Source organism: Dromaius novaehollandiae, chromosome 2 (genome assembly GCF_036370855.1).
Source record: "Dromaius novaehollandiae isolate bDroNov1 chromosome 2, bDroNov1.hap1, whole genome shotgun sequence".
Taxonomy (NCBI): domain Eukaryota; kingdom Metazoa; phylum Chordata; class Aves; order Casuariiformes; family Dromaiidae; genus Dromaius; species Dromaius novaehollandiae.
This window is the reverse complement of record NC_088099.1, coordinates 120,005,655-120,019,361: the sequence shown is the minus strand read 5'-3', so window position 1 is coordinate 120,019,361 and position 13,707 is coordinate 120,005,655. Positions and strand designations below refer to the sequence as shown.

General features: G+C 42.9%; 2 protein-coding genes across 10 annotated transcripts in view; one reads left to right on the top strand and one right to left on the bottom strand.

The window, feature by feature from the left end:
• Window positions 1-3,447, top strand: part of OSBPL1A (oxysterol binding protein like 1A) — a 70,910-nt gene extending 67,463 nt beyond the window's left edge. For 5 of the 6 annotated variants that reach the window (XM_064507311.1, XM_064507310.1, XM_064507313.1 and 2 more), the window contains 2 exons: window positions 720-761; window positions 2,243-3,447. In XM_064507311.1, coding sequence (XP_064363381.1) covers window positions 720-761; window positions 2,243-2,345 — 145 coding nt within the window. In that variant the 3' untranslated portion in view covers window positions 2,346-3,447. The remainder of the gene's footprint in view (window positions 1-719; window positions 762-2,242) is intronic. The other variant, XM_064507315.1, reaches the window with a different exon arrangement.
• CABYR (calcium binding tyrosine phosphorylation regulated) lies at window positions 2,751-13,604 on the bottom strand. Of its 4 annotated transcripts, none has more exons than XM_064507318.1 (5): window positions 10,632-13,604; window positions 9,870-10,051; window positions 6,903-7,802; window positions 5,118-5,756; window positions 2,751-4,685 (listed from the first exon to the last, which is right to left on the bottom strand). In XM_064507318.1, exons 2-4 carry the CDS (start codon window positions 10,015-10,017, stop codon window positions 5,122-5,124), a joined length of 1,683 nt encoding a protein of 560 aa, XP_064363388.1. In that variant the 5' UTR covers window positions 10,018-10,051; window positions 10,632-13,604; the 3' UTR covers window positions 2,751-4,685; window positions 5,118-5,121. The 4 variants fall into 4 exon arrangements, with proteins under 4 accessions (XP_064363388.1, XP_025978573.2, XP_064363389.1 ...); XM_026122788.2 differs by lacking the exon at window positions 10,632-13,604 and adding an exon at window positions 9,730-9,783 and having other exon boundaries at window positions 9,870-10,017; XM_064507319.1 differs by lacking the exon at window positions 10,632-13,604 and adding an exon at window positions 9,730-9,783 and having other exon boundaries at window positions 7,524-7,802; window positions 9,870-10,017.
• Window positions 13,605-13,707: the final 103 nt, after the last annotated feature.

Below are 13,707 nucleotides of genomic sequence, written 5' to 3'. Positions count from 1 at the left end.
CAAACACCACTCATAAGGTTCTTCAGTTATTATTAATAGTGCAGTTACTACGTAAATAGTCTGTTCATGAGCTCTAGCCCTGCCTACCACATACCAGTATCCTTTAAGAACTCCTTGTTTTCCAGTGTCTTTCTAAAGCTGTGGCAGAAACTTCCTAGTATCTGATCTCCTTAATAGGAACGCTAAGTATGACTGTTCCTGAAGGATGAAGTAGAGAATGTAGGAGCGGTTACTTTCCATTTAAACGTAAAGAATTGTGCTTGAAAAAAATCCATACTTTGAAGGGAAACTCTTCAGCTGAGTTCTTCATCTGCCCTGTGATATAATCTCTGTAAACTGTTAGATTTCCTTGCCACAGAAAAGCATGCGCCTTACTCTCTCTAGTAGAGTTCCTTCCTCACAAGATGCAGTTCTCAAAAGTGCCTAGTAATTTTTTTTATTTTGAAGTCTAGATTTTTAGGCATTTTAAAAGTGGGATCCTGGTGTTTCTGAAGTGGTTCATGTTGTGCATTTGATGAGTTACAGTAGAGAAGAGACTGACCGGTAGTTTTAACTCTGGAGTAAGAGCCTTGTTCAGTTCTGAAACACAGCAGCAGTCTGTCATTTGTGACGAACACCAGTCGCCTTTCTGCCCCTTGTTTACCTGGGTGCTTATTTGATTGCATGGGTCTCCCCATGTCTCTCACTTAATTCTTCTATCACCTTTCCCTTTCCTATAGAAGTAGTAGCTTCATTGAAGGAGGGGAACATTCTCCTGACCGGTAAGTGTGCTGAAGACATACCAGTGAGTTATGAGGGGTAAAATTGCTTTATCTGAGAGATGAGGTATCTGTGCTCATACCCTTACCTCTCAACAGGATGGCTTGGCTCTTGCTCTAGAGTAAACTATTACCTGTGGACTAGGAGGTGTAGTAGAAAATGCACACCAAGCATTTGTTTACGAATACGTGACACACTGTAGATTTGCATCCTGTGTGGCAGTGTTGTGGTAGTAGTATACCACCTACAACACAAGGGGTGAATGACTTCTTCTGTGGGTTTCAACTCATTTAATCCGGCCAGCTGAACTGTTGAGATATTTGACCATTCAGTTTATCATAGTGAAGGTGGTACGAGGCATTACTTGTGATACGCATTTCAAATCTTCTGAACCAAACAAGACATGCTAATTAGCAACCCCACTTCATAGCATGCAATGTTGTAATACTGGTGGTCTTTATGGTTTTGCTTTTTGAAGATACCAAGTCATATTTGGTCCTAATATGCTGTAGTGTTTGTTCTGAAACCTTATCCTGGAGGGGAAGGGTTGAGTTAATAATGGGCAGTCTTGTATAAGGATGACTTAAGTGAGCAGGTTGACTGCAGCGAGGCATACAAAGCAAGAACTGGCTCCTGGGGCCAGTGAAGAGCTGAAAGCAAGCTGTGGAGCCTATTAACCACAGAAGCAACATACAGCAAGCTGACTTGTCCCATGAGCATGGCTTGGCACAATACAGCAGAAAGTTAAAATGCTGCAGAGCATCTAGTAAGTGCTATATACCGCACGCATATTCAGTGTGTACGCACAGTGCTTCCAGATTAGGGAGAATGGGAGAGGGAAGAAAAGAAAGGTGGTGGTAAACTTTATTATTTCTACCAACAACCAGCTCAGCAGAAGTTTGCAAGTAATTTAATACAGATGGAAGCAGCCTTCTGGGCATTAAAATAGCCCCACAGCATGACAATGCAATACAACGTAGTCAGGTTGTAACGAGGAAGAACCTTTCCTGTGGCCTCTGGGTGACATTGCATCTACACCGAAGCTAACTGCCACCCTTTTTCTGGATTAGTGCTTTGCAAAGCAAGGCTTTACAACACAAGGGGAAATCTAGATCCTGGGGAAATAATGTTCTTCTGTTTTCAGGACTGTGGTGCTTGTGGTGTTCATGTGTCTTGCAAAAAACATTATTGCTTATGCATGCCATAATGATTGTTCACAACTGCTTTGAAGTAAAACTGTAGCCGTCCTTCCTATGTGATGGTCTTGACTGTGTCAAGTGACAATATACTGGTGTCAGAACTTCCCCTAGGAAGTTACATTTAAGAGGTGTGAAAGAAGGGGAAAATCTAACCACTGAAGATGGCTATAAATTCACTTGCTGCACTCATGATAATTAGTTTGAACTATAGCAAAGCAGTTCTGAACTTTATAAAATGTGTGTTAGTCACTTCACTAATATGCTGTATTTTTTTTTTCTTACAGATGGTTCCATCAAGGCCCCAATCCCTACACTGGTACACAGGACTGGCTTTATTCTGGCAACTACTGGAACAGAAACTACTTTAACTTACCTGATATTTATTAAAATGCAATAAGGAGCCTGTGGCTGATGAACATAAGTCTTAATCTGTTTTAATGTTTTCCCTTGTTTTACTTATCTCCTGAAACAAATGAAAAGTTATCAAACAGAATATTAAGCATCTCCACAGTAAATCTGGTGGTACATGAACTACAGTCCCTTAGGGACGGGAAATATTATTTCTGGCTGATGGTGGGTCCTGCGTGGACAAAATTAGTAAGTTGCTGTGGTTTAGTGCTGCCCTGTTTGCTGAATACACCTGTATTAGGTTGTGGTGTATGAGGAATAGAACACCTTAAGCTGTTCTGTGAATACTTTCTTTCATAGATAACACTGGCACAAGTAAAACTTGTTTTATTTATTGTGATATGGGAATGTTTGAAAGCACACACAGTAATTGGAATATTCTGTGCTTTAAGCAAAAAAAAAAAAAAAAAAAAGTGTCACTTTTGTAAAGATGTAATTTTTCATAAAGTGACTTTTCTTTTACTAAGTTAACTAACTACCTGGAATCCTGAGCTCTGGTCAGAGAGAGTCTGGAAGTGTTCCCATCTCTGGACCATTCATGCAGTTGTTTAAGCTGGTAACATTACTCAGAGGTATTTATTCAATGTTTTGTGCAGTGCATTCTGAATTTTGCTCTCCTGTTTTGTTACCAACCTTATGGTTTTAAGGAATTAAGAGCCATTTAAATATCTGCAAGTTTGATTTGAACTGCACACTAGTCACAGGTTTTTAAAGAATCTGTTCAATGCACTAGAAGTTCAGGTGCCCAGCACCGCTGCAAAAAGGCAAGAACCGAATCAGTCCAGACCCAGTGGAACATTGTGGGGGATAGGACCTGTGTATGCACTGTACAGACTCCTTGGGAGGAAGTCTTGTGCATTTCAAAGATAGTAATGCACCTCAGTGAGGCCTCCTGTGCACAGCTGCTTTACCCCTTTTCATTGGGGTGCTTTATGTCTTGGAGTGTAAGTTTATACTGCACTGTGTATAGAGCTTCTAGAGGGCTAGCTGCTCTTTGTACAATATTTTAACTGCTGTCTGGAGGTTAGTGTTAATTGAATAATTTAATCGCTACTAAATAAAGGCTTCAGAACTTCTCGAATCGAGTGTAAACTGGTTGTTTGGTAGTAGTTGTAGCCTTTCTGAGCAGACCCAAAAGCAGCTTCAGTGAAGTTGTTTGGCTCTAGTATGTCTCAGGGACTTCCTTCCCCTGAGCAGGAACTGTCTGTTTATGGGGAAGGTGATGGGGGAAATGGTGCTTTTCTGGAATGTTCAGTGACACTGCAGCTCAAGCCACAAAGGTGGATTGGTGAAACTATTAATAAGGCAATGAGCTGCTTTCTATTTTTATTCTGTGCTCTGCTAGAATTACCTGAGCTGTATTTGCATAGATAAGGGAAGCATTTTCTTTGCCAGCCTGTTTAATGTGAGGGCCCAGCTCGCAGAGTATACAAGGCAGAAATCGAATACCTGCACTCGTATTTGCCTCCTCTCTCCTGCCATCAAACCTCTGGCTATCACTTCTTGAAGTCTTGTTTAGTATTTGGTCTATAATGTTTGTCCACTCATTTATTCCTGTGTAACTTCAGCTGTGATTCTGATCTGTGAAAATAGTCTAGCTGTGTTGGGTCAGTGCTTCAGCAGGTCACACAGCATTGAACATTCAATGCTAGGGAAAAGAAAGCATTTAATCTACGTTCAAGAGGGAAACCTGCACAACATAAGGTTTTCTTATTTTCATTTTGAGGGATGACTTCTGCTCCATGAGAATATAGGTTTCTTTCCAGACCTATTCATAGTTCAAGGGCTTGGCATACTTAAATGATCATAGTATAGTTCTGAAACCTATAAAGCAAAATGAAGATAACTATCTTAACTCCTTCCTTAAAACATAGCCTCAACTGTCCTCCTTGACAAGCCTAATTACATGTGACAATATTTCCTTCCTCCAGTTAAAAATGTGACTGTCTCCTTGCTCCTGAAACTTGGGCTCCTTTCTAGAATATAACTCAGCAGTACAGACTACATCTGATTACATTGGACTAATTTGTCTGTGAATGGCTATGTAATCTCTTAATCAGTTGTTGGGTTATGCATACACTATGGTAGCACAATGAAGAGGCTGGGCCACTCCTCAGTGAAACAGCTGCAGCAGGTATCTAGTCATCTTGCACTCCCAGGAAATTGAAAGTTAACCTGCAGTATGCCAGGAAAACACAAGAGGCATCGGATTCTGTTCCGATTGCTGGCATTTAATTTTGAGCACTTGCTTTAAGTTATTTGATTTATAGAGATGTAAATTCCACTCCTGATGAAGTCCAAAAAGCCTCTCTTCTCAACCTGTTTAAAAAAACAGCATGCATTCAGTAGATAGATAGATAGTATACATTAGTAATTACATTTTGGAACATGTTATTTAAATGAACTCTTAATTGAGAGTATTCTGCCACACTGTTACACTACTCTTGCAGCCAGAACTTTTCAACTGTTGTGCAAGGAGGTTCAAGATACATTAGCAAAAGAGCCATGGCAACTTGGTTACTTAGCCTAAAGCTAGAGTAAGATGGTACTACTAATTGTAAGGTGTAACAAGCAGAACAAGGCATGGGTTCTTTAAGTATGACAAATACTTTAGCCACTGGCCTTAAAAACCTCATTTTACAGAAACATGGTCAAGCTAAGATTCAGGTAGCATAAAACTGCAAAAAATCAATGCAGAACCCAGACACTAGTATCTCTATATGCAAGACCCATTGCAAGACCCAAACTTACCTTCTCATGAACCTGCTCTGTGGATTGGGCCAGATGTAAGTGTAAACTGTCCTGCAATACTATAACTTCCTGCAACAGGCTGCATGGGTGTTTGCTTATCACCAGCTGGTGAGCCTTTCTTTGCAGACATTACATCATCCAGAGGAATGGCAACTGAGAGAAAAACTGGGGTTGGCGGCCTAGCAGTCTCCTGTGCAGCATTAGGATTGGGGTTTGGCGTAGCTGCTTGCTGATCAGCTAGCCTGGCAACTGGTACTGGGATTGTAGTGAATCTCCTAGCACCAGTGTCTTGCTGCGGAAGCACAGCCTGGCCAGGAATAGGTTTCCAGTCCTGTGTGTTCTGAACAGTAGAGCCCACTAAAATGAAAGGTGGAACATTTCCCCTCTTGCTTTCTTCTGGTATCACGTAAGTTGGAGAGAATAGTTGTGGTGGTTGACCTTGTAGTGGCATTGGTTGGAGGAACTGTTGTTGATCCTTCCCCACAGATAGAGAGAGGGTTGCTTGGGGATAAGGAATGCCAGTTCCAGCAGGAGGAAGGGATGGTGGTGATTTTTGACCTTGGCTCAAGTCAGTTAGACAATAGAGGGTCCACACATTAGAATATGGTGGTGGCTGTACTGCTTCGCTTGCTGCCATGGCTACAAAGATAAAAATGTAAGAGTGCTGATGTCAGGAGCAGTGTATTGCAGTCATATTGCAAATCCTTATATCTAAAAACATACCTACACTTGTTAGAGCAAGCATGTTAAAGAAGAGAGCTAGAGTAGCGAACACAGCTTGGCACATGACTGAAGAACATCTGCAGCCTAGGAAAGTGAAACTCATTGATGCTCAGAGGCATTTCTGGCTAAGCCTTTGAGGACTGCCCATTTGACGGGCATTTCTGAAACTGAGGTTTTGTCAAACTCCTCTGACTGAGGTGTTTGGGTGGTTTGTTTTTGTTTTTTTAAGAGCTAATTTTGTCACATCACAGATTTGTGTAATGTAGCTCTCTTCTACAAAATGCTTGGCTGGGACTCACACTTCTATGGGCTCAGAAGGATTCTGCAGTACTAAGGAGACTCATAGCGGAGCTCCACCCTGGAGGGTTTTTCCAGATGGGCAAGGGATAAGCTGGGCACATGTCACCAAAGAGAAGAAATGCTGGGTAGGTGCTTGTTCAGTGCAGATCTCGCTATGAGAGATGAGCACAGATCTCTTCCAATTTGCAGAAAAAAATCTGCCACTAGCTGATGACCAATGCTTAGCCACCCAGCCCAGCTGCAGGAACTCACCAAACCCAACAAGACAGCACAGGCAGGCAACCACCACCATTTTTTTTAAATGCAAAACCCCCTATGTTAGTGCTGGAATATGAAATCTTTCAAGGGGAGGAGATGCAAAACTAGGGCTCCCATCAGTCATCCGTCCTTAGCCACAGGGCACATGTATTATTACATCTTAGATCTCTGATACCTGCTTCAGAACATGTGGCTTGTTTTCATCAAGACCCTTTGGGTTCAAGGGGCACCTTCCTGTCACTCTTATCTGCACAACCCCCAGGAGTGCATGAGTCCTGCTCAGAGCCAGCCACATCCCTTGGAACAGATTGCAGAGAGATCTAATAATGCATGTGCATTGGAGCCAGGCAGATGGCATGGGTATAGGTGTTTCTTACAAGTCGTCTCCACCCTTTGCTGCACTGACATAGGTGCTTTTACATTTAATGACCACTGACAAAACTGTAGGGCTCTACCAGGAAGCTGTCAGAAAGACTCAGACCTTCTTACCTGACATGGCATTACCTTGTTCAGCAGATGCCATTTGTGCTGTGGATTCCGTTTTCTCAGGGTCACACACTACGTCATCAGCAGATGGACCTAAGATTTTAGCACATGAGAACTGGCCTGCATTTAATAGCCGCTCAATCTTTAACAGATAAGCTATTTGGTCAAGTGAGAGAACGATTATTTTCTGTGGAAAGTGCTCTATGTAAGGTGGAACCTCTGCATCCGTAACCAGCTCATCAGCTTGACGCACTGATACAACCTCAGTGGTTAAGGTAACCTCAATTTCGTTATGGGGAGGCATAGCCTGCAACGGAGCTTTAGGTGGAGGTGCTGGTGGTGGTGAAGGCGGTGATGGTTCTTCCTGCAAGGGGACTGAGGAAACTTGATTTACATCATTTGTTGAGACTTCAGCCTGGCTGTCTGAGGGACCTAGTTCTCCCGCCTCGGAAGACTGCCTTTGCACCCCCAGTTGTGCCCTAACAGCCTCTGCAGACCACTCAGCTGCTGGGATAGCAGGATCATCTTCAGCAGCACCTTCTACTGGTGCAAATATGTTCTCTGAGCTCAGAGACACTTCAGGAAGAGTCTGCACACTTGTTGCCACATCCTTCACAGAATGAACAGAATCAGTGTTACCTAGCATCTGGGTAGCAAGCTGGGCAGGGTCAGTGGGGACGTATGCAAGTTCCGGTCCCTTGGGGGACGAAGCTTCATCAGGTCCGGTGGGGGATTTGTTTTCTACAAAGTCATTGTGAGTTGACGGGTACTGAGTCATTTTGGAGGTATATTCAGTATCAGGGCTTTCAAGGAGTTGGTCCTCCTCTGTGTCAGTACACTTTTCCTTTTGTTTGGGCTCCCCAGGAACTGAAGTGTCTTGTGTGTCCAATCTCTGTGGCAGTCTCTCATTCCAGTCTTCTGCAAGGTAAAGCAGACAATGGCAGTATTTTAGCAATCGTTTCCATTTAAGTAAAATTTCAAGAGCAATTTTGGTGTCAACTCCATTAGGCACTCTACGGCACTTTTACAAGGCTTTCCCAGGTTGCAGAGATGGAAGAAATTACTATTTGCTTGCCTAGTGCTAGATTAAAAAAAAAATTCAGAAAGCAGTGGTAGCACTTCAAAAGCTAGGAAGCCTGAACTGTATTGCTGACCATGGAGTGGTTAATTATCAAGGAAAGGAGAAGAGAGAGTACTCAAAACAATCAAATAAATCAAAACAGTGTTCCATCACATATATATATGACTAACAAAATCCTCAGCCTTGGGAAAAACCAAGGAAGAGGGCTGGTTTCTCCCAAGATTATGAAGTGTTGGCCAATAGGTAACAAAGCAGCACAGCAGTAGATGTAGCATAAAATGGAAGAGCAGGTAAATCTTTAATAAATGATCACAGCTTAGCACTTAGCTGTTTTGTGAAGTCATGACTGGATGAGATCAGGGAAATTCAGAGAAAGATAACAGCAGGAACTCAAAGGATTCTTCTGATTGCCATCCCAAGCCAACACAGACCCACTTACAATCCAGCATCAAAATCAGGCAGTGCCAAAGAGGTTAAAAAAACAAAAACAAAAAAGCTCCCTTGCAGCTACAGCAATTGTAGCCAGCGACCTACTAGCTCACAGGCAGCCTCAAGACCATGCTAGCAACATGGACGGAAACTCCAGAGGAAACCTTTCTCAAGCTTGCTAAGGAATTCCTCGCTGGTCATCTCTGCCGTGCCTCAAGGCTTATGCGACCACACTGTAGGAAAAGGTGAGCAGGCAAAGAGAAAAACTAAGTGACTGACCTATATGGCAAAAGGGTGAGACAGACTGGCTTGTACTGGAGCTTGGTGCAGGGGTCAGTGTACCACCACATAAGTCAAATCACTGACAGGCATTTGGAGAGAGAATAATTCCAGCCATGTGACATTATTAATGCAACAATTGCCAATGCACTAAAATTCAGCCTCTGGTGATATTTTAAGTCCTGCTGCAATATCCACCAGATGTTTTTACAAGAAGAAAGCAACTTCAAGTGGCGAAGGTAGTGATCATTGGCTCTTTTAGAGAAGATCCTCATTTGGGAACCCTACAAGATTATAGCAGTATCTGGCTGTAGCTAGGGCTTCTCTTCATTGCAGTAATTACCTCAGCATGTAACTCTTGGTCTATGGACCAAGTCTCTCTCACATGCTGGCTAGTTCCAGGGTTACTGGGAAGCCAGTTCAAGTGGCCTCTCAGAATAAGGGGTAGGTTTGAAGCTGCCTGACAGTCCTGATGATCAGATGACAGAGACCCAACCCAGTGGGGCAGATAGAAACAGGTTGCGTATGCTTCTTGAGTGAGGGCAGACATTGCACCCAGCACTGCCCCCACACAACCTTCTTGGGCATTTACTGCATACCACCATAAATTCAAGCTTTTACAGCCAAACTCCGGGAGCCACCAAAAGCACCTAGCATGTCCCAAAGGGATCGGCATCACACAGAATTTGGTCTGTGCTTTTATAAACCAAGAGATCTACTCTTTGCAAATAGGTATCATATAAATGTAAAGTCACTGTCTGCTCAGGGTGGGATGAATCCCACTTTAAAACATTAAAACTAAAATGCCCAAAAGTATATATGTTCTCCTCTATATTCAAGGGAAAAGTACAGCATCCCAGGAGACTGGCTCTTCCCACATTAAATGGAAGTGCTTTCTGAAGATACCTGCCTCTTCTTGTGGCACCCACCCTGTGTGCTTCTTCCACAGGACTGGACAGAGCTGGGGTTCAGCCCATGGTAAGTACGCACTATATCCATCCATTCAAGTTGGAACTTTATCTCAAAATATCTTTAGAAAACAAACAACTGTCTTACCACTAATAAACTGAAATTCTCCAACCAGCTCTATTAAATCCAGATTGGGATTCCCTGAAAACAGAAGAACAAGTTAACCTGAGCTGGACAGCATGTGGGCATAGCTCAGCTCTTCAAATAAAGCAATGGGAGGCACAAACCTTCTCTGAAGGCAACAAGCTCTTGGAAGTAGAGCGCTGCAAAGCCAGGGATGTCGTCTGGGTTGGTCTGCAAGACAGCTTTGCTTGCACCGTCCAGCAGGGTCTTGAGGCCATAGGGAATCACCAACCTGGCCCTTGAAGAATGCATCTTTGTCCACTGAAGTCAGATTATGGTTTCTCAACTGTAAAAATAAACAAACCTAAGCTGAACATCCAACCTTATGTCCTAGTGTGAAGCATTCAACTACAAGAACGTGACCACAGCTGCTCCTCTTGCATCACACCAACAGCAATCCTTTCCCAGGCCTTTCCAAGCACTCCTGTAACTTAAGGGACCATTAAGCATTTCTAGCAGCCAAATCTTTTATTGCCCTTCTGCAATTTTAGGCAGTGCAAGGCATGGTGAGAACAGCCAACCAACTAGGAAACCATGGTTTTAATTCAAAACTCTGCAAGAACTTAAAACAAAATGCAATCGCACCCCCCCCCCCAGGTACTTGCTGCCTCGCAGCCTCCGCTCCTCACCCTCGCCACAGCCTCCTGGCGCGGAGGCCGCCCCGAAGGGCTTTTATACCGGGGGAGGGCACGGCTGCGTTGTGACACCACAGTGCCCAGGCGTCCCCAAGGGCCGGGGGGGGGGGGGGGGGGGGCACGCGGCGGCCAATGGGAGCGGGTGCAGGGCGGGGCCGCAGCCGGCGCAGGAAGGCTCCGGGCCCAGGAAGGCTCCGGGCCCAGGGGGCAGCGCCTTTGCGCTCCTGGTACCTGTCTCTTCGCCTCTGCTGCCGCCACAGCTCCTGCCGCCGGTCTGCATCCAAGTGCATAACTTGGACTCTGCCTGTGCTACAGAAGTAGCCGTTCTGAGAAAACACTTTGCCACTGCAGACACAATCTTCTGTCTGGAGAGCATCTTGATGCAACAGGGCTTAATAAATGCATCAAACATACCTGTATGCAAAGACGGTCATGGGTTACCTTGAAACCACCCAGGAATAGAGCACGATCAGAAGATAACCTCGTGAACTTGTCTCCTTTGAAAGCTTTCAAAATCCTAGGTCTGCAAAGTCCTATGCAGCAAAAGCTTCAAAAGCCTAAACACAGATGTCAAAACACAGGAAAATTTATTAGAGCCAACTGAACGTAAGCATAAACCCCCTGAAGGATTTTAAAAAGCTTCAGCCCCTAACATAGAAGCCTGTCTGAAACTTAAGTGCAGCATACAGTAACAGGGAAAAAACATTGCCTAAATTTACTCACTGCCCTGGAACTTGAATGCCATTTTTGGAAGCCACCTAGAGGAAACCTCTCATGGCGCTATGACGATTTTATCAGTTGGTCCACTAAAAACATGCCGTCACTTTGTCCCCAGACTGAAGAGGCTGTCACCCTTAGAGCAGTTTGCCTCAGAAGATAAACACCTTGTCCTACCTCCCTTGCCTCATCTGCAGAAATAGCAGCTTCCAGACAATGCTGAAATCTTTACAGAATTTCAGCGAATCAGCCATGCAATTCTGCCCCAAAAAAGGATGCTTTCATTAGATTAAGCAGATGCACAATAGTAATCACATGGATTTAATGTGACAAACTAGTCATTAAAGATAATTTATAAGAGGTAAATGAATCACACTGGTTAGCTCCAGCCAAACAGGTAAGAGAACAGGTTGAAGCAGGTTGTGTCCTGAACCTTCTTCCTCCCAGAAACTTTAACTGAATCCTAAGTAGGAGTTTTTACTAATTCAAGAAAACTTTCTGGCTTTTCCCACCAAGGCTGCAACACACTGGCTTTTCTTAAGGTGCCCTTAAAGTATAGACATGTCTCTGTCTTCCCCCTAGTTCCCATCTTTGCTACAAGTGACACCTGTAGGGAGAAGTTTATGTCCCAGGAGTACAATTATCAGGAGTGCAATTATCTTTTTTTCAATATAATAAACATATTGCTCTTAATGAAACACTAGTAGGCATCTGCTAAATGGTTTACACACAGTCAAGTCTGACACTCTCTCTTTCCCTTGAATATTCAACTCAAAGGAGCTCTTCCTTCTAACCTCTTCATCTGGAAGCTTTTCTGGACATACAAGTAAGCACAGCCTGCCAAATGACTGGAAAACACCAAGGACAGTTCAGTTCTGCAGAGCTACGTAAATCACTTGATTAAATGGTATACTAGAACGCCATCTTGAAAGAAGTCACATCACAAGATAAATAGCATTTTGGAAAAAGCGACAACTGAAAAAACTAGGGGTAATAAGCCAACTGAACATGAACTCGCAGCATGACAGAGTGGCTAAAATATGTCATGCAAGTCTTGGGCAAATAAGCAAAGAGGCTCTGAGCAGAAGTATGAAGGCAATATACAGTTGTAATGCCACCTACACTGGTAAGCTATACTGGGGTATAGGTTTTTGGGGGTCCAAGCTTAGATAAAAAAAGATGGTGAAAAATAGAAACCATTCATTATTTAACTCTGGAAAGCCTGCTTCATGCTGAACTTCTTTAATGTCTTGTTTATATTGTTTACGTGAAAAAACATTAAGAGGTGACCTGAACATTTTTTATAATGCCTACACAGAGACATGACAAGAAACAGAGCATTTAATATAGCAGAAAAAAATACAAGAAAATCAGTGTCTGAAAACCAAAGCTAGACAACTCCAGGTTTAGAATAGTAGAGGGACTGGACCCTTTCAGGTGCAGTTCTCCAACACAGAATGACTTTCTTCACTCCGTCTGCTGGTACATGGTCACCTCTGCAAGCACTCTGGAGACGTACGCAATGCCAGCAACAAACTAGAGGTGGAAGGGATGCTAAACAGTGAGAGATTTAAGTAAAAGTCAATCAAGGGAGACAACCTTGAGTATACAAGTGTCTGAGAAAAATCACTTTTTTGCTATCTACTAACAACACCACCATTGCACAAGTTACAAAGTTCAGAGAAAATACAAATTTGCAACACAGTGACAAAATTTGGCCTTTTTTCCAGTGCATCTTGTTTACTGGCTAACTTCATACAAGAATTTGCTTTAGCATAAATTAAGAGCCTCATCTACAAATACAGATAATTCAGTGTAATGGCAGCAAATTCTTATGCTTTCTGAATCTCCGTAAAGACTATTTAAGCTTTACTGTATTTTAATTGTTCTTTGGTCACAAGAACCAGAATCAGGACTTGCCTACTGGTAGAGAGAATTCCCATTTTATTTTGAAAGGCTGACTTACAGAAAAGAACATTAAGAGATGCTGATATACAAAAGTAGTTTTTGAAGCATTTTCTAGCTCACTCAAGACATTAGAAAGCAAGAGTATGGTATAAGCCTCTACGCAAACTGCAATTAGCAGTGTAACAGCTCCCCATCTGCCTTTTCAAACTCTAAATTTATGTAAAATGTTCTGTTGCACAGTTACTTCAGATTAAAGAATTAGGGGCAATATATCTGTACCTAACTCCTTATTGTTAAAGATCAGCGGAGTTCCCTTATGTTCTAGGCAGCCTCTAGAGCGCCTGCTGATCTATGCACAGGCATGCTGGTCCGACGTCACTGGCTGCCCAAATGCCTTAGAAGACAGCTAAACGTAAATTTACATCTTAACATTAGCTTTAATAACACTTTCTTGTGATTGCATAATTTTTTCACGCAAGTGATTGCTACCACTGTTAACAAGAATACCTTGTAATCGTGAGTGGAAAGAGAATCTGAGTGTCTTTTACAGACTGCCCTCTTTTCACTCCATTGATCGGTTTTAACAACATGCTCCCAACATCATGCTTTACCAATATAACTTTCCCCCATTCAAATTTTGAACAGTTACAGAACAATTTTTAAACAATGATCAATTGTTGAA

What these genes read in the sequence shown, in the direction of transcription:
- CABYR (XM_026122788.2), bottom strand. Translation starts at nt 10,017, where the DNA reads ATGCATTCTTCAAGGGCCAGGTTGGTGATTCCCTATGGCCTCAAGACC. An exon ending in AGAATTTCAGTTTATTAGTG is followed by an intron (nt 7,803 to 9,729) that starts GTAAGACAGTTG and finishes TTTACCTTGCAG; the next exon opens with AAGACTGGAATGAGAGACTG. An exon ending in AATGGCATCTGCTGAACAAG is followed by an intron (nt 5,757 to 6,902) that starts GTAATGCCATGT and finishes TTATCTTTGTAG; the next exon opens with CCATGGCAGCAAGCGAAGCA.